The sequence below is a fragment of the Podarcis gaigeae genome (genome assembly GCF_964106915.1).
Source record: "Podarcis gaigeae genome assembly, chromosome: W".
NCBI classification, from domain to species: domain Eukaryota; kingdom Metazoa; phylum Chordata; class Lepidosauria; order Squamata; family Lacertidae; genus Podarcis; species Podarcis gaigeae.
The window spans coordinates 5,463,181-5,483,049 of record NC_139695.1 but is presented as its reverse complement, the minus strand read 5'-3'; the positions used below and the strand labels follow the sequence as shown (position 1 = coordinate 5,483,049).

At 47.9% G+C, this 19,869-nt stretch overlaps 2 protein-coding genes across 2 annotated transcripts in view; both read right to left on the bottom strand.

Moving 5' to 3' along the window:
- Positions 1-19,869, bottom strand: part of LOC310835955 (uncharacterized protein) — a 158,108-nt gene that overhangs the window by 72,453 nt on the left and 65,786 nt on the right. The gene's annotated exons all lie outside the window — the stretch shown is intronic.
- LOC310835929 (FERM and PDZ domain-containing protein 3-like) overlaps positions 6,326-19,869 on the bottom strand; it is a 61,202-nt gene continuing 47,658 nt past the window's right edge. The window contains exons 9-16 of the mRNA XM_083720873.1: positions 12,714-12,833; positions 12,240-12,376; positions 11,484-11,601; positions 11,299-11,388; positions 10,759-10,938; positions 9,956-10,085; positions 8,780-9,337; positions 6,326-7,999 (exon numbers count right to left, since the gene is read on the bottom strand). Coding sequence (XP_083576999.1) covers positions 6,567-7,999; positions 8,780-9,337; positions 9,956-10,085; positions 10,759-10,938; positions 11,299-11,388; positions 11,484-11,601; positions 12,240-12,376; positions 12,714-12,833 — 2,766 coding nt within the window. The 3' untranslated portion in view covers positions 6,326-6,566. The remainder of the gene's footprint in view (positions 8,000-8,779; positions 9,338-9,955; positions 10,086-10,758; positions 10,939-11,298; positions 11,389-11,483; positions 11,602-12,239; positions 12,377-12,713; positions 12,834-19,869) is intronic.

Below are 19,869 nucleotides of genomic sequence, written 5' to 3'. Positions count from 1 at the left end.
GAGTAACGCGTGGCGTCATCCACAATTGTTAATGAAAAACGCGATCCACCCCTGCTTACAGCAAATGGACCAATTACGTCTCTGTGAACCAGCTGTAGCGGTGACTCACTAACTCTGTCACTTCTGGGGTAAGAGACTCTGTGGGTTTTAACCTTTTTACAAACATTACAATCAAGGTACTTGTTACAACTCTTTAAATTACCCCCATCAGCCAATTCAGATATTTTTAGTACACTTTTCCAGCAAGCATGCCCCATTTTCCTATGCAATAAGTGCACACAGTTGTCATGTATAGCTTTGTTATTCACTGCAGGCTGAGATTTACTGACTACTGCTGCAACTTGAGATCCTGCTTTAAGCCAAAACAAGCCTCCCTCTGACTTAGCAGTGCCTAAAATCTCACCAGCCTTCTTAATAATGCAACTGTCTCCTTCAAAATACACTTTAAACCCAGCTTTTAGCAAACAATCTACAGACATCAGATTGCTCCTTAATGAAGGCACACAAAGTACATTTTGCAGGCATTCACGAAGACAAGGAACAAAAACTGCACCCCCCGAAATCACTTTGGAAGTACTTCCGTCTGCTAGAGCCACCTGGCTGCGCTGTGCTGAGTTCTTGGAAACAAACAATTCATCTGAATTTACGATGTGCCGAGACGCTCCCGAATCGACCACCCAGACAGCTTGTTTCTCATCAGCAATCTTGACCTTGGCGGTCACCAGCTGAGCCGACTGTTTTCGTTTGAAGAATTTCTTTTTACGCTGCTGCTGCTGATGATCTCGTCTCTGCTCCTGCACCGGCCACTGAGACTTGACCAACTCCGGACATTGTCGTTTTAGATGCGCTGAAGACCCACATCGGAAACAACGCCTAACAGCAAACGCTGACTCCTCACCGGTACGCTGCTTTTGCTTCACCTCTGGCACGGCATGAGAACTCTTTCCAAACCGCCCACCTGTAGAAGCCTCTGCAGCAAACGACCTTTCTTGCCTCTTCTGCCATTCTTCAATCAAACGCCCAGTAACATAACTGACTGATAAAGCACGCTCCTGCATGCCTTCTAGAGACAAAACTAAATTATCCCAGCTTTCTGGGAGAGAACTCAAAATAATAGCCACCTTCTCCTGCTGGTCTAACGCACAGTCTCTTTCCTGTAGCGCAGTAAACTTTAACTGTAAACTGTGTAGGTGTTCCTGCATTGTAACCCCAGGCTGTAACATTGCCTTGTACAATGCCTTGCGAATGAACAGCTTGGAAACCGCTGTCTCACGTACATGGAGTTCTTTAAGTGCTTGCCACACACCTCTAGCTGTCTTGATTCCCCTCACATACGGCAACTGGGAATCTTCCAGCCCCAAGACAATTGTGGCCCTTGCTCTTTGGTCTTTATCGAGGTCTTCATCATCAGGCTTCGCAGGAAACTTACTCACCACTTGCCAGAGACGATCCCTCTGCAGCACTGCCTGCATGCGTTCCGACCACAGCAAGTAATTGGAGTCATTCAGACGCTCAAAAGCCATCTGAACTGGTTGTGAGGCCATCTTGAGAGCGATGTCCCTGGAACCCGGAACCAGCTACTCACGACCACCGAGAGAGAAAACAGGAACCACTGCACCCAGCACTAGCACGCAGCAGCTGTTGTCCTTGTGTCCACTGCGTCACCAGCTCACAGCAGTCAGGAACCAGCCAGTGTCCATCTGCTGCACCAACAGGAACAACAACTTCTGGAACTACTGGAACCAACACCGTTGATGCTGACACCACCACAACTCAGGCTGGCAGCACAATACCCATAACCTCTTGGAACTTTGAAGTGTCAGGCATAGCTCTAATGGCTTTAGCCCAAACGTAGCAGAGTTTTCCTGCACAGCAAAGAAGCTAGTTGAGGTGGAAATGACTAGTCAGCTAGACTCAGAATAACTATTTACAGGATTTATTAAAAGGAAAAAGAAACCAGCAGAGTTTCTGCATACAAAACAAAGCAAAATAAATCCTTTCTCTCTCTCTCTCTCTCTCTCTCTCTCTCTCTCTCTCTCTCTCTCAACCATACACAGCACTTCTACTCCTAACACACCACACCCCAAACTGTGCTAGCATACCTAGATAACAGAGTTGAGTGCTGGTCGTTAACCAATCAGAGTAAGTAGTTTCTAGGTCAAGCAGACCTTGGCTTTCTGCCAAGAGAAATTGACACTGCCTTGAGTTAATTGTGTGAAGCCAGAATCTGTAAGTTTTCATGAGAATCAATTAACAGAAACTGAACAGGGGGGCCTACAATTTAATTCGGATCCGAGCCGGGGATGAGTGGAAGACAGCATTTGGGACCCGATACGGGCAGTTCGAATACCTGGTTATGCCCTTCGGATTGTGCAACGCGCCCGCTGTGTTCCAACGGTACATCAACCACGTGTTCCAGGACTTGCTAGACAAGTACGTGGCGGTGTACTTGGATGACATTCTGGTTTTCTCCCGTGACCCGGTTCGCCATGAGGGTCATGTCCGGACCGTGCTGCAGCGCTTGCGGGAGCACCGCCTGTATGCGAAGCTCAGCAAGTGCGAGTTCCATCAGCGGTCAGTGGACTTCCTTGGTCACCGACTCTCTCCAGATGGGGTGTAGATGGATCCTGGGAAGGTGGCAGCGGTTCGGGATTGGGCAGCACTTCAGAACCGCAAGGACCTACAGCGATTCCTGGGGTTTGCCAACTATTACCGGACCTTCATTGCAGACTATGCTCATCGCACCACCCCGTTGACCCGGCTACTGCGCCCCAAGACGCCGTTTTCCTGGGACAAGGAGGCAGAGGAGGCATTTCAGGGGTTGAAGGCCAGTTTCCAGAGAGCGCCGATCTTGCAACATCCTGACCCCTCTCGACCCTTTGTGGTAGAGACCGACGCCTCCAGTATGGCTCTCAGTGCCGTCTTGTCTCAGCAGTACGGACCTGATGCGCCACTCTTACCCTGCGCCTTCTATTTCCGCCAGCTCCTCCCAGCGGAGCGTAACTATACCGTGTGGGAGCGGGAACTACTGGCCATCAAGGTGGCGCCACCATCTTGAGGGGGCACGACACCCGGTGGAGGTGAGAACCGACCACCGGAACCTGGAGTACCTCCAGACCACCCGCAAGCTGAACCAAACGCAGATCCGGTGGGCGTTGTTCTTTTCCCGGTTCCAGTTCCGGATCCGCTACATCCCTAGCTCCCAAAACCAGAAGGCGGATGCCCTGTCCCGGATAATGATAATGATAATTTATTATTTGTACCCCGCCCATCTGGCTGGGTTTCCCCAGCCACTCTGGGCGGCTTCCAACAAAGATGAAAGATACACTAAAATACCACGTATTAAAAACTTCCCTGAACAGGGCTGCCTTCAGATGTCTTCTGAATGTCAGGTAGATGTTTATCGCTTTGACATCTGATGGGAGGGCGTTCCACAGGGCGGGCACCACTACCGAGAAGGCCCTCTGCCTGGTTCCCTGTAACTTGGCCTCTCGCAGTGAGGGAACCGCCAGAAGGCCCTCGGAGCTGGACCTCAGTGTCCGGGCAGAACGATGGGGGAGGAGACGCTCCTTCAGATATACTGGACCGAGGCCGTTTAGGGCTTTAAAGGTCAGCACCAACACTTTGAATTGTGTTCAGAAACGTACTGGGAGCCAATGTAGGTCTTTCATGACCGGTGTTATATGGTCTCGGCGGCCGCTCTCAGTCACCAGTCTAGCTGCCGCATTCTGGATTAGTTGTAGTTTCCGGGTCACCTTCAAAGGTAGCCCCACGTAGAGCGCATTGCAGTAGTCCAAGCGGGAGATAACCAGAGCATGTACCACTCTGGCGAGACAGTCTGCTGGCAGATAGGGTCTCAGCCTACGTACCAGATGGAGCTGGTAAACAGCTGCCCTGGATACAGATTTGACCTGTGCCTCAATGGACAGCTGTGAGTCCAAGAATCATGAGGATCCATGAAGCTCCATGCTTCGGAACCACGTTTTTGGGCCAGGCAGGCTTGGATCTGAGTTTTTTGTGGTGCAGGCTGTGCCCCTGGCTATGATATGTGATTTGACAGTGAGTTTGGGTTGGCCCAATGCAAAAAGCGTGAGGATCCATGAAGATCCGTGCTTCAAAACCACATTTTTGGGCCACGGTATGGCCAGGAAGCCGTGGATCCGTGATTTTTGTAGTGCAGGCTGTGCCCCTGGACATGATGTGTAATTTGACGGTGAGTTTGGGCTGATCTAGTGCAAAAATCATGAGGATTCATGAGGATCCGTGTTTTTTAACCATGTTTTTGCACCATTGCGGCACCACGAAACAGTGGATGCGTGATTTTTTTGTTTCTGCCTACAGACTAAGATGTGGTCTACAGTATCATGGTGTTTTTATTTGGTTTCAATATAAAAATCATATGAATTCATGAGGATCCGTGCCTCAGATCCATGTTTTTGTGGTGCTGCGGCGCGGCAAAGTGTTGGATCCCCGTTTTTTATAGTCCATGAGGATCCGTGTAGATCCGCCTTTTACCCAGACCCGAGATAGGGATAAGGGTTAGGGACAGGGATTAGGGTTATTATTATTATTATTATTATGTTGGGGGCTGCCCAGAGTGGCTGGGAAGAAGTGTGGGATAAGTGTAAAAAACCAGGTTTTTATTAAATAATTATAATAATTTATTTATACACCACCCCTCTGGCTGGGTTTTATTTTTTTTCATTTTTTCTGGGGGGCAAAGGCTTAAAACCCCCCACCATAACCGACCCCCAAAAAACTGTTCCCTCCCCCCAATTTTCTTTTTCCCCCCTCCAGGCCTTCCCATCTTTAAACCTGAGCCTGCAGGACTCCTGGCTGCAATTCTCGGAAGCTTTCCCAAACCGCCCAGAGTTCTTGGGTAGGGATGGGAAGGCCTGGGGAAAACCAGGTTTTCCCCCTGATTTTTTTCTATAAAAAATGTGGGAGGGGAGGAGTGTGTGGAATATTCAAACTATGTCAAACTGTTTTTTTCCCAATTTTCCCCGGGGAATAACAGGAAAAAACAAGTTTTCCCCCAGGCCTTCCTTCTCTAATGTTAGGTGAATTCCTTTATTTTTAAATTTAATGTTATTGTTTCATCGTATCTCATCATTATTAGTGATTATTAGCATTTTTATAATTATCTTTATTTGTATTATATTATTATATGATATATTATTGCTGTTATTTCTATCCCACCCATTTCATAAAGAAATAAAAAATGAATCAAGGAAGAACTATGATGGCTTTGGGGCAACCCAGGCCAAATAATAAATTTGTTGTTGTTGTTGTTAAATTCGGGGACCAAAACATACATATTCCAAGGTGTTCCGGATCTGTATGATTTATATCCCACCCATTTCATAAAGAAATAAATCAAGGAAGAACTGTGATTATTTTCAGGTAATCCTCTCAGATGGGAAAATACAAACAATAAAATGATATTATTGCGGTTGATATTGTTGTTGTTACATTTTTATGTTTGTACTATTATTTATTTCCCCCACATTTCATAAAGAAATAAGAGTCACGGAAGGACTCGAATTAGGTCTGCATTTCTAAATTAACATTATTAATTAATATTAATATCAATTATTATTATTTGCTACTTAATATTACTTAATATTACTTGCTTTGATTAATTAAAATTAATTAATAGTCCACACTAATATCATCATATATTACTATTAACCAACATCATTATGGATTAATATTAATTAATATTGTTTAGGAACAGTCCATATTTTAAAATATTATTATTAATTTTTTAGGGGGCGAGAGATGTCACAAACACAAGATCGATATGAAGATTTGTGTATTGGCATAAATTTGCATATACGTTTCACATCTTTCTACATAGACAATGTAATTTCCATATATCTATACATATATAGTCTTTATTATGAATAATATATACAGGCATGTAAAAAAAGGGAGGTTCTCTGTGTCCAGGGGGAACCCCAATGGTCATCCAGTCCAACCCCGGGCAAGGCCACACCAGTGCCAATCATTGCAATGGGTGGAGTCATCTGACTGTCTCCCGGCTTTCTCCTTTCCTTCGTCCCTCCCTCCCTCCATTTTTCCTTCCTTCCTTCGTCCCTCCCTCCCTCCATTTTTCCTTCCTTCCTCCCTCCCTCCCTCCCTCCCTCCCTCCCTCCCTCCCTTCCTTCCTTCCTTCGTCCCTTCCTTCCTTCCTTCCTTCCTTCCTTCCTTCCTTCCTTCCTTCATCCCTCCCTCCATTTTTCCATTCTTCCCCGTTTCCTTCCTCCCTCCCTCCCTCCCTCCCTCCCTTTCTCTCTTCTTCCTTCCTTTCTCTCTTCTTCCTTCCTTCTTTCTTTCCTTTGTTCCTTCGTCCTCCCTCCCTTTCTCTGTCCTTCCTTCTTTCCTTCCTTTGCCAATCCTTGGGACGGGTGAGGTCACCCGACCGCCTCCTGGCTTTCAGAGCTGGGGGGGGGGGTTGGACTAGATGACCGCTGGGGTCCACAGACAAAGCCCTGGACACCTCAGCGAGAACGGCCCCCTCGTCACATTTCCCTGAACATCCTCTCGGTGGGCCGCCGGTCCCGTCAATGGGCGCCCGGCTCCTCGCCCGCTTGCCTGGCTGCCGACTCCTCCGCTGCCCTCACCAGGGCTGTGTAGTTCCTCGCCACCTCCTCCACCTGGGCCAGCAGCATCCGCCGCCACGCCTCTTTGCCTGCCGCCCCCGCCACTGTCTCCGCCAACCGCACCAGCACCCGGAAGCTCATGGCGACAGCTGGCAGCAGCTGCGCCGGGCTCTTCTCAGTGCTCGCCACCTGCTGGCAGGCGGCCCTCAGCTCTCTGAAGGCCAGCGCCAGCTCCTGCCACCCCTCATCTGGCGCCAGCACCCCGTTTCCCCCTGGCTCTGCCGCCGCACACTGCTGCAGGGCGCTCAGCAGCCGCTCAGCGTCGAGCCTCACCGCCGAGAACCCACCGGGGAAGGCGTACTCCCGGCCGCGCAGCTCCTGGATGCGCTCAAGGTTTGACGCCACCTGCAAATGGATCTCCTGTGTCTGGGACATGGCGTCTGGGATTGGCAGCACTGAGTAGCACAGCTCGTCAGCCTCGTTGACTGCCCGCGCCGAGAAGCAGGAGGGAACCAAGCAGCAGCCTTCTCCACCCGGCGCCAGTTGCCGTGGGCACACTTCCTCCGGGAAACACGGCGTCAGGTGCTTATCCAGCGCCGGATTGCCCTCTTCTGGAATGGCCCCTTCCACACCGGTATGGCGCCATAGCTTCTTGTAGCGGGCCGCTGCCGCCACCACACACTCGGTGCCCAGACAGGAGGCGCTCTTTTCCGTGTCTCTCAGCTCCGGGCTACTCTGGACTTGCGCCACCCGCTGTGGGCAACTCTCCCTCCCTCGACAGTTGCACTGCAACACACTGGGTGCTGTCGGCACAGGGCCGGCACCCGCCGGGCAGACACAGCCCCCCGGCGCCGGACCCTTCAGGAGCTGCTCCAGAAACTCCAGCTCGAACTGCTTTAATTTGCGGAGCTGCACCCGGCGCTCGTCCGTCTCCTGTTTGAGCCGCGCCAGGAACGTCGCGGAGAAGAACTTATGGAAGTGGAACGCTGGCCGGGGTACCTGCGGGTGCGCCGGGACATCTGGGTCCTCTCCTTGCAGCGCCTCGAGTTCGAGATCAGGTGCTTCCCAGGGCGGGGGAACCATAGCATATCTCCGAATCCTCTCTGCCGGCGCCTGGCAGCTCTCTGTCTCCTTCTGGGGATGCTCGGGTTTGGGGTTTGAGGGGCAAGCCTGGGTGCTGGGACTTGGTTCGGCCTCGGCGAACTGCACTGGCGAGGACCTCCCGGTCTTCGCTGGTGAAGTGGGCGCCCCGCAGCCTCGCAAGCAGAAAGCTAGCTCCTTCTGGGCCAGGAAGCCGTCCCGGTTGACCCCCTGCGCCAGGAAGTAGGTGGTGTTCGGGGAAGCGTCGGCGTCACGGCTGCAGTCGGGGTCAAGGGTAGCCAGGACGATGAGATCTGGAGAAACCACACGGGGGGGGGAGCGTTAGGATGTTGAATAACAACGCTATCCCTAATCCCTGTCCCTAACTCCTATCGCTATCTCTTTTTTTTCTTTTTTTTTACCTTCCAGGTTCCCTCTCCTTTTTTTTTTTTTAAAAAAAAACATTTTTATTGCATTTTCAGTTTACAGAAGAAAAAAGAAGAAAAAAAGAATAATACTCCAACTTCTAAAATACATTTTTAAATTGTTAGCTGGACTTCCCCACACCTCCCTCGCCCTGCGTTCTTTACAATAAAACATATCAGCAAATTATTACCTTGTTTCGTATCTTATTTATATCTTTCAAAATATCTTACTTCTGAATTTAAAGTACCTTTTATCCAGTGTTTATGCCTTAAAATAAAAAATATAATAACCTTAAATTTTGACTTTTTCTTAATTATAACTTGTCTTCCTATTTTCCCAATCTAGTTGCAGGAGCTAAATTCCAAAACATGCAGATTCTTAACATTCATACAACTTATATTGTTTTTGCAAATAGTCCTTAAATTTTTTCCAATCTTCTTCCGTTGTCTCTTCACCCAAATCTCGAATTCTGCCAGTCATTTCAGCCAGTTCCATATAGTCCATCTATCGCTATCTCTAACCCTTATCCCTAACCCCAATAATAATAATAACGCTAATCCTAATTACTATCCCTATCTTGAACCCTTATCCCTAATCCCAATAATAATAATAATAACCCTATTCCTAATCTCTATCCCAGGGGGTGGGCTCGACGCCCTCTTTAATACCTGTTGCCGGCACCAGCAGCCTGTTCTCCGCCTCCGCCAGGGCTTCCAGGGCCTGCAGGTTGGACACCAGCGCCTCGTCGAGATCCTGGGCTCGTTCCCGGACCGTCCGGGACCCTGGTGAGGCTGCCTGGACGAAGGTCACCGGGAGCTGGCGTCCACCGTCCTCACTTGGTGCCGCCCGCCGGCACCGGGCGTCGTCCTCGTCAGAGCTGTTGTCGCCGAAGCCAGGTGGCGGTGCCGCGATGGCTGGGGCAGCGCCAGGTTCATCCTCGTCGCTCTCGCTACCCGGCAGTGGCAGCACCGTCAGGTCCAGGCCAGCACAGCCGAGGCTCCGTCCAGGACCGTCCACTGAGCGGGTTCGGGTGCGCTGGGCACCGCAGTCCTCACCCTCGGCGCCCGGGAGTTTCAGCACAGGGTCCGATTTGGTCCTGGGCCGGGTTTCCTCATAGCCAAAGATACGGTTCTGGTTGAGGTCGGGGTGGTGGCGCCGCGGCAGTTCTGCCGGCGCAGCGGTGCGGTTGCTGCCAGCGCTACGGTTCCCAGCCTCCTTCTCTCTGCCTGGAAAAGGAGAGAGAGCAAGCGGAGGGTGAGTTTGGTTGACGGGGAAGGGGCTCTGGTGTTGTATAGTCCAACTCTCTTCACCCAGGATGGAAAGAAGCTGTCCTGGGGCTTGATTCGAACCCGGAATCTCCCGTTTGTCCACAGGGCATTCATATTTTCTGTTGTTGTTGTTATTGACATCTCCATTCTCAGCGGAGAAATGTAAAAGCATGATTGTTGTTGTTTTCTTGTTATTGCTGTTATTGTTGCTGTTATTTAGAGTGTTCCTATTTTCATAGGAGAAATGAAAGAGTAAAATTGTTGTTTTGTTGTTGTTATTACTTACGTCTCTATGCTCAGCGGAGAAATGTAAAAGCATTAATGTTGTTTTGTTGTTGTTATTTAGGATACACCTATTTTCATAGGAGAAATGTAAGGGTGTTATTGTTGTTGTTGTTTTTATTAAGGTTGTCCCTATTTTGTTGGAGAAATGTAAGAGCAAATATAACAACAACAACAACAACAACAACAACAACAACAGGGACCCAGGCTGGCTTCCCTCAATCCGGAATTTCATCCCCTCCAGAAAAATCCGGCATCTCGGCTGCTTGGAATTTCCCTTGCTTGGAAACATACCTGCCTTGGTCATGGGAGGCGGTGCGACCAGGAAAAGCGTCTTCCTGGAGTTGGCCAGTAGGTGGCAGTAGCCGGAAATGAGGCCAGCAAAATTGGTGGCTTCCGGCCACTCCATCAGAAGCACCAGTGGCTGGGGAGAGAAGTAGTATTGGAATCATAAAATCATAACATATTTATCATTATTATTAATGGAATAATAGGACCATACAATATTCTAGTTTATTACTATGTTATTATTCTCATCATAGTAAAACCCAAATACAGTGGTACCTCGGGTTACATACGCTTAAGGTTACATGTGCTTCAGGTTACAGACTCTGTGAACCCAGAAATAGTACCTCGGGTTAAGAACTTTGCTTCAGGATGGGAACAGAAATCGTGCTCTGGCGGCACGGTGGCTGCAGGACGCCCCATTAGCTAAAGTGGTACTTCAGGTTAAGAACAGTTTCAGGTTAAGAACGGACCTCCAGAACGAATTAAGTACTTAACCCGAGGTACCACTGTATTATTTAAATGAAAAATCTGTTTTAAATGAAAAAAATCTGATCTAAATCATAAAAATCCGATTTAAATCAAAATCTGAATTAAATCGAAAGAATCCTATATAAATCGAAAGAATCAGAATTTTTTAAAAATGTGCTTTAAATAGAAAAAATCTGTTTAAATAAAAAATCTGTGCATAAAAATGTGATTGAAATAGAAAAAATGTGATTGAAAATTTCAAAAATCTGATTATTATTTTTTTTAGAAAAAGAAAATCCAAGTGACGGAATGGCCCCTAGATGGCCCTCCAGCCTGCTCACCTTGGCGTCCACGATGCGAGTCTCCACCCTTGCTACGCCCAGGTTCTCCCGGAAGAGTTGGACTCTGCTGATCTGGCTGAATTCGCACAGGACGGTGGTCAAGTTGGTGTGGAGGTCAATGACGTGGCTCACGCCATGGCGGGGGCCCACCAGAATGGTGGGCGCCGCGTCTTGGCCGTCCTACGAAAGTCAAAGTAGTCATACTTGAACCTGGAACCCAGAATACAAACCCAGAACCAGAACTGAACCAGGAACCAGAACCTGGAACCAGAATCCAAGCCCGGAACCCTAACCAAACTGAACTGGAAACCAGAACCGGAAACCAGAACCTAGAACCAGAATCCAGGAACGGGAACTGAAACCAGAATCTGAGCCCGGAACCCTAACCGAACCGAACTGGAAACCAGAACCAGGAACTGGAAACCAAAACTGGAAACTGGAACACAGAATACGAACCCAGAACTAGGAACCAGAAAACAGAACCTGGCACCAGAATCTGAGCCAGGAAACCGAAACCAAACCAGAACCCAGAACCCCTACCATCCCGACGGTCTGGAAGATGACGCCGGAGAAGGTTGGTAGCCGGTCGAGGAGGCGCAGGTACTGGAGCTTGGCCCGGGTGGGGGAGACCTGCGAGGAGAGAATCGGGGGACCCCTGGGGTCATCCAGCCTGACCCCGGGTTTGAGGCGGGGTTAGGGTCCCACCTCGGGGGTTAGGGTCCCACCTGGCTGCTGCGCCGCTGCTGTGCCTTCAGCTGATGCGAGAGCGACCGGTGCAGGAGCTTGTCCTTGGTTGCCGGCAACAGAGAGGGAGGCAAGAAGGGCTCCAGACCCCACTCCTTCCTGGGGAGAAAGAGGAAAGGCACGCACTCCAACTTCCTTCCCGCCTACCTTCCTTCCTCTGTTCTTCCTTCCTTGTTTCCTTCCTTCTTTCTTTCCTTCATTCCTCCCTCCCTTTCTCTATCCTCCCTCCCTCCCTTTCTCTGTCCTTCCTCCCTCCCTCCCTCCATCCCTTTCTTTGTTCTTTCTTTCTTGTTTCCCTCATTTCTTTCTCTATTCTTCCTTCAAATCCAGAGTTTGGATTTGATATCCTGTTTTATTACTACCGGAAGGAGTCTCAAAGCGGCTAACATTCTCCTTTCCCTTCCTCCCCCACAACAAACACTCTGTGAGGTGAGTGGGGCTGAGAGACTTCAGAGAAGTGTGACTAGCCCAAGGTCACCCAGCAGCTGCATGTGGAGGAGCGGAGACGCGAACCCAGTTCACCAGATTACGAGACTACCGCTCTTAACCACTACACCACACTGGCTCTCAAGGAAGGAAGGAAGGAAGGAAGGAAGGACAGAGAAAGGGAGAGAGGGAGGAAGAACAGAAGGGGGGGAGGGAGGGAGGAAAGAAAGAAGGAATGACAGTTTGCTGTCCTGGGTGAGGGAACAGATTGGTCTGGATGACCCTCAGTGTTCCCCCTGGAACTCACTCACTCGACGTTTCTGAGTGCCACCTTGTGGCTGGGACGGGCAGCCGAGACAGTGATGTAGATGTGTAGAGCTGTCAGGATCAGAAGCGAATCCGGATCGGGGTGGGTGCCAAACCGCTCCCGGATGATGTCGTTGCGGCTCTGGAGGGGGAAGGAGAAACATCACCTAGAGCTGAGAGCAGGGGGCTGGGAAGCAGTGCCTAGTGGTTAGAGTGGGGGGGGGGGCTGAGAACACTAGTGAGCTGGAAGCAGGGTCTAGTGCTTACCCACAGCAAAATAAAATAATAATAATAATAATAATAATAATAATAATAATAATAATAATAAATAATAATAATAATAACAATAATTAATAATAACAATTAATTTATACCCCACACCTTGGAGGGGCAGTGAGGACCACTAGGCAGAGCAGCCAACTAGAAAGGAAGGAAGGATTGGGACCCTCTAACCACACATTCATACACACACCGCTGACCTGGATGTAGAGGTATTCGAAGGCAGCGGCGTCTTGCTGCAGCAGCTCAACGGGGTCTTTGGGATAGAAGCTGACCCGAAAAAGGCATCGCATGCCTTGGTAGTGGGTCCGTTGAACGACCTGGGCGGGGAGGAAGGAGAGCTCTGGCAAGCGGGGTGGGCTATATGACCCTGGGGTCACTTTCCCCGTCCATCCTAGTAAAATTTAGGAGGGAGGAAAGAAGGGAGAGCGGGACAAAGGAAGGAAGGAAGAACAGAAGAAGGGAGGGAGGAAAGAAGGAAGGAAGGAAGGAAGGAAAGAGAAAGGGAGAGAGGGACAAAGGAAGGAAGGAAGGACAGAAAAAGGGAGGGAGGGACAAAGGAAGGAAAAAAGGAAGGAAGGAAGGAAGGAAGGAAGGAAGGAAGGAAGGAAGGAAAGAAAGAGAAAGGAAGGGAAGAAGGAAAGAAGGAAGGAAGGAAAGGGAGAGCGCGGCAAAGGAAGGAAGGAAGGAAAGAAAGAACGAAGGAAGGAAGGAAGTACAGAGAAAGGGAGAGAGGGAGGAAGGAAGGAAGGAAGGAAGGAAGGAAAAAAGGAAGGAAGGAAAAAAGGAAGGAAAGAGAAAGGAAGGGAAGAAAGAAGGAAAGAAGGAAGGAAGGAAAGGGAGAGCGGGACAAAGGAAGGAAGGAAGGAAGGAAAGAAAGAACGAAGGAAGGAAGTACAGAGAAAGGGAGAACGGGACAAAGGAAGGAAGGAAGGAAGGAAGGAAGGAAGGAAGGAAGGAAGGAAGGAAGGATAGAGAAAGGGAGGGACGGAGGACGAAAGGAAGGACAGAGAAAGGGAGGGAGGGAGGAAAGAAAGAAAGAAGGAACGAAGGAAAGAAGGAAGGAAGGAAGGTAAGAGAAACGGAGAGAGGGGTAAAGGGAGGGAGGGAGGGAGGAAGGAAGGACAGAGAATGGGAGGGAGGAAAGAAAGAAGGAAAGAAAGAAAAATGGAGAGACGGAGGAAGGAAGGGAGGGAAGAAGGAAAGAGGGAGGGAAGGAAGGAAGGAAGGAAGGAAGGAAGGAAGGAAGGACAGACAAAGGGAGGGAGGAAATAAGGAAGGACTGAAGGAAGGAAAGAAAAAGGGAGAGAGGGACAAAGGAAGGAAGGATGGCAGGAAGTAAGAAGGAAGGACAGAGGAAGCAACGAAAGAAAGAAGGAAGGAAGCATGGAAAGAGAAAAGGAGAGTGGGATAAAGGAAGGAAGGAAGGAGAAAAGGAAGGAAGGAAGGAAGGACTGAAAACGGGAGGGAAGGACGAAGGAAAGAAATAAGAGAGGAAGGAAAGAGAGAAGGGAGGAAGGAAAGAAGGAAGCAAGCAAAGAAGGAAGGAAGGATGGATGGAAGGAAGGAAGATAGGATAGAGAAAAGGAGGGAGGGCTGAAGGAAAGAGGGAAGGAAGGAAGCAAAGAAGGAAGCGAAGGAAGGAAGGAAGGACAGAGAAAGGGAGGACGGAAGGAAGGAACATCAGAGAAAGGGAGGGAGTGATGAAGGAAAGAAGGAAGGGAGGAATGAGGGAAGAAAGGATATAGAAAGGGAGGGAGGGACTTAGGAAAGAAGGAAGGTAGAAGAGAGAAAGAGGAAGGAAGGAAGGAAGGACAGAGAAGGGAGTGAGGAAGGAAAGAAAGAAGGAAGGAATCGAGGGAGGAAGGGAGGAAGGAAAGAAAGAAAGAGAAAGGGAGAGATGGACAAAGGAAGGAAGGAAGGAAGGAAGGAAGGAAGGAAGGAAGGAAGGAAGGAAGGACAGAATGGGAGGGAGGGAGGGAGGGAGGGAGGGAGGGAGGAAGGAAGGAAAGAAAAAGGGAGGGAGGGAGGGAGGGAGGGAGGGAGGGAAGGAAGGACAGAGAGGGACGACCGAAGGGAAAAGGGAAGGAAAGAGAGAGAATGGGAGAGTGGGAGAAACCAAGGAAGGAAGGAAGGACAGAGAAAGGGAGGGAGGAAAGACAGAAGGAGGGGAGGAAGCAAGGAAGGAGGGAGGGAAGGAAGGATAGAGAAAGGGAGGAAGGGAGGGGAAAGGAAGGAATGAAGCACAGAAGGAAGGAAGGAAGGAAGGAAGGAAGGAAGGAAGGAAGGAAGGAGGGAGGGAGGGAGGGAGGGAAGACCAGAAAGGGAGGGAGAGATGGAGGGAGGGATTAAGGAATGAAGGACAGAGAAAGGGAGGGAGGAAAAAAGAAAGGAAGGAAGGAATGAAATAGGGAGAGAGGGACAAAGGAAGGAAGGAAGGAAGGAAGGAAGGAAGGAAGGACAGAAGAAGGGAGGAATGGATGAAGTAAAGAAGGAAGGAAGGAAGCAAAGAAGGAAGGAAGGAAGCAAAGAAGGAAGGACAGGAAAAGAGAGGAAGGAAGGAGGGAGGGAGGGACAAAGGAAAGATGGAAAGAAGCAAGCAAGGAAGTACGGAAGTAAAGCAAGAAAGAAAAAGGGAGAGAGTGACAAAGGAAGGCAGGGGAACAAAGGAATGATAGGAGAAAGGGAGTGAGGGAGGAAAGAAGGAAGGAAGGAAGGAAGGAGGGAGGGAAGGACAGAGAAAGGAAGGAAGGAGGGAGAAAGGTAGAGAAGGACAAAGGAAGGAAGGAAGGAAGGAAGGAAGGAAAGAAAGATGGAGAGACGAACAAAGGAAGGAAGGAAGGACAGAGAAAGGGAGGGAGGAAAGAAGGAAGAAAGCAAGGAGTGAGGCAGGGAAGAAAGGACAGAGGAAGGAAAGAAGGAAGGAAGGAGGGAAGGACAGAGAAAAAGAGGTGTTGGGATACTGCCAGGGAGATAAAGTCCATCTGAGCCCCCAAGCTGGCTGCCGGACGATCCATCGACCTCCCGTGGACGTGCAGTATCAGCAATTAGCGACACCAAGCCTCAGAAACAGATTGCCACATTCTTGGGCTGGTGCACACTCTGTCAGCAGAATTCACACAGCAAAAGTTGCACTCAGGAGGGTATCATTTAGAATGTTTATTCAGCGTTGGTCAGAACAAAGAACAAACATGAGTGCCTGCCAGCGTGTTCTGGCGCAGAGCAGAGAAAAAACGAAAGCAATAGCAAACATAAACATCCTGAGAATAGGAAATATGCAGACTCTGTGACTCACAAGCCTGCTCTCTCTTAAGGTGGAACGGAAATATCCTAACAAGAGGGACGGAGGAAGGAAGGAAGGAAGGAAGGAAGGAAAGGCAGAGGAAGGGAGGAATGGACGAAGTAAAGAAGGACAGAAGGAAGGAAGTACAGAGAAAGGGAGGGAGGGATGAAGGAAGGGAGGAAGGAAGGAGGGAAGGAAGGAAGGACAGAGAAAGGAAGGGAGAAAAGGAGGGAGGGAGGGAGGGAGGGAGGGAGGAAGGACTGAAGTAAAGAAAGAATAAAAGGAGAAAGGAAGGAAGGTGGAAAGGACAAAGAAAGGGAAGTAAGGAGGAAGGAAGTACAGAGAAAGGGAGGGACAAAGGGAGGGAGGAAGGAAGGGGAGAAGGATAGAGAAAGGGAGGAAGGGAAAGAGGAAGGAAGCAAAGAAGGAAGGAAGGACAGAGAAAAAGAGGGAGGGATGAAGGAAGCATGGAAAGAAGGAAGGAAGCATGGAAAGAACGAAGGAAGGACAGAAATGGGAAGGAGAGCACTTCTGGTTGGTAGCCCGGTAATGGTAGACAGGAGTTCTTTTGGCTGAAAAAGCCCCAGCGCAGTGAAGCAAGGGGAGACCGCAAGAGCGACGCGGTGCCCCCCAAAAAACCTCAGATCGAGTGTTCTGTGGACCTGGTGTTCCGGTGGGTGCCTTTTGCCGACTCCCCCACTCCCGGGTAAGCTCATAAAGAGCCCCGAGAGCAAGTGGGGTTGGAGACGCAGCACAGCGGAAATGACTCACTTTCTTCACAGTGCAAAGCTCCGAGTTTGGCGATTGTGAGTGGCCAATTCCTCCCAAAAAGAATAAAGAAAATTTGGAACTGTGAGTAAAAGTTAAAGCTTAAATCAGATTATTTTTTGGACCAGAAAGGTATTTAAAAACGGAGTTCGATCCCTTCTGCTGAATCAAAGGAGAGTCGGTTACTGTGGACCGAAGCACTAAGTGGGAAAAGACTGTTTGAAAGTTTTCAAGTAAATCCTAAAACCCTCCTTCTTCAGGGCAAAGGGGAGGAAAAAAATTTCTAACTTTAAGAACCCTGTGGGACTGTGTACTAAATCAAAGAGGCTCCTTCATTCTGCAGAGGACCTCCTGGTAGGGAAAGGCTAGACTCCATTGTGACATCACAATGGAAGAGGAAACAATCAACTTTCGTTTCAAGTGACTTTGACACACTGTATCCTGCCGCTGTTTGGACTTGCTTTTAAGTAGCAAAAAGTATCTGGTACCTCCAGAACTGCCTTTCAAACACCAAAAGGGATTGAGAATTATTTTTTTTTACAGTCTGCCTTTCAGTAATAAGGATCTGGGAGGCTGCTGCCTACCTGAAACTGACTCCTGTGGGATTGTCTTGGGAAGCTGTTTTTCTCTTTCCCCCCCGCCTATTGTGGGATTGACCTTGAAATTCCTGAGCAACTATGTGTGCTGATAAAACAGACAAGGGAGCAGTAAGAAGCTCTAGAAGTGCAGCTTCTGAGGACTCTGTAAGGCAACTGTTGTCTGAAATTTAAGATAATACAAATCGTAATACAGAGGAATAAAAAGTTTGAAGATTTAAGTGCGGAGTTGAAAGAGGTGAAGACTGAGGTTACAACTCATGAGACAAGGTTGACACAGCTTGAGACAGTTAGAGTCACTGATTTGGAAAGATTACAATATGAAAATTCAAATTTGATTGCATTTCTTCAGATGAAGGAACGGGAAACCCATCTAAGATTGAGAGGTGTCCCTCAACAGAAAGAAGATCAACTCAAGAAGATCAACTCAGGGAGTGGTTGACAGATCAATTTGTGGCGTGGTGCGACTTGAAAAAGGAAGAAGTTGGTTTGTGGATAGAAAAGGTCTATAGATTTGGCCCCAAAAAAGATTCAAAAATTACCTATGATTGTATAGTGGTCTTCAAGACCAAAGAACAGAGACACCATTTTGGGGCTGCATTACGAAAAAAGTTTGAAAATTCAGGACAAAGCCATCGTCCTCTTTAAAGATATCCCTAGACACTTCCTGAGCCTGAGATCTAATTTACACAGATTTGGCCAACATTTTGAGGAGGAACAAATATTTTCTTCAGGTGGGAATTCCCAGAGGGTCTCTCCTTCAAATATGGAGGAAGAAAGCAAAGAATTAGGATGGTTGGAGAGAAAGACAGATTTCTGCAAAAGTACTCGGTTGAACTTGGATTGGAAAGCCCACAGCTGCCAGGGGTGGGAGCGGTGACCCCCTAATTTATCATTATGGCTTTGAGAATTTATTCTTGGAATGTAAATGGCTTCAAGTCTCCTCAGAAAAGGAGGCAGGTTTACCATGTTTTGGCAAAGCAGAATTTGGATGTAATTTGTTTTCAGGAAACACATATTACAAGGCTACATAGAAAAATTTTATCCAATAAGAAACTTGGTCAAGAATTTATCTCATCAGACAAAGTGAAAAAAGAGGAGTGGTTTTCTATGTCAAAGAAAAATGGAATCCAAAATTGATTTTCAAGGACGAGGAGGGAAGATACATTGCAGTGGATATTACAGCACAAGGCGATAAATATTTGTTACTGGGAATCTATGCACCTAATGATGGCAAAGCAGAATTCTTTAAGAATTTGGAAACAAGTCTCTTGGAACATTTTGATTATAAATTAATTTTAATGGGAGATCTGAATGGAGTGGCATCCACTTTAATGGACAGAAATCAGATACAGAAAATACTGAATGCTGGCAGACTACCTAAGACTTTTTTTTTTAATAACTGATAAATTTGACATGTCGGATATATGGAGAGTTAGAAATCCAACTGAAAAAGCCTACACATTCTATTCAGATGCAAATTAATCATTTTTGAGAATCAATTATTTATGGATATCCAGAGACTTGGTTCCTAAAGTATCAAAAACAGAAATTTGTCCTAAAACCTGCTCAGACCACAACCCAGTTTTTATGGAATTGAAAATGTTCTTACAGGGTTCCTTCAGATGGAGAATGAATGATGACTTGTTGAGGAGTGAACAAATTGTAAATAAAGCCCAAAAAGCCCTAAGGGATTATTTTGAAATTAATATGAACCAAGGAGTGGAAACAAGAGTTATTTGGGACGCCAGTAAAGCAGTAATGAGAGGATTCCTCATTCAACAAAATTCAATTAGGAGAAAGATACAGAATGAGAAAAAGGATAAAATTTTGGACCAACTAAAAGATAAAGTGAAGACCCTTAGAGGCAACCCAAAGAATTTGCAGACACAAAAGGAAATTAAAGCTTTACAAACTCAATATTCACAGATTATTAATCAGGAAATAGAATGGAAATTAAGGAGGATGAGACAAAGGAACTTTGAATCTGCAAATAAATGCGGGAAAATTTTAGCTTGGCAATTAAAAAAGAGAAAAACAAAGTACGACCACAAATATTGTATCAGAAGGAAAGTCTTTGAGAACCATGTGGACATAGGAAGATGTTTCCAGAATTATTATAAACAACTGTATAAAAAGGGTAAAGAAGACAAAGTTGACATTGAGCATTTTATTAGAATTAATGAAGGACAGAGAAAGGGAGGCAGGGACAAAGGGAGGAAGGAGAGAAGGACAGAGAAACGGACGGAGGAAGGAAGGAAGGAAGGAAGGAAGGAAGGAAGGAAGGGAGGGAGGGAGGGCAGAGGGAGGGAGGGGCTAAGGAAGGAAGTAACAACAGAGAAAGGGAGGGAGGGATGAAGGAAGGACAGAGAAAAGGAGGGAGGGAGGGAGGATAGGGAAAGGGAGGGAGGAAAAAAGGAAAGGAGGAAAGGAAGGACAGACAGGGAGGAAGAAAGGATGGATGTTAGGAAGGAAGGAAGGAATGAAGGAAAGAAAGAGAATGGGAGAGTGGGAGAAACGAAGGAAGAAGGAAGGAAAGAAGGAGGGAGGGAGGAAAAAAGGATGGAATTAAAGAAAGAAAGAAAAAAGGAGAGAGGGGAAAAGGAAGGACGGAGGGAAGGACAGAAAGGGAGGAAAGAAGGAAGGACGGAAGGAAGTACAGAGAAAGAGGGGGAGGGAGGGAGGAAGGAAGGAAGGAAGGAAGGAAGG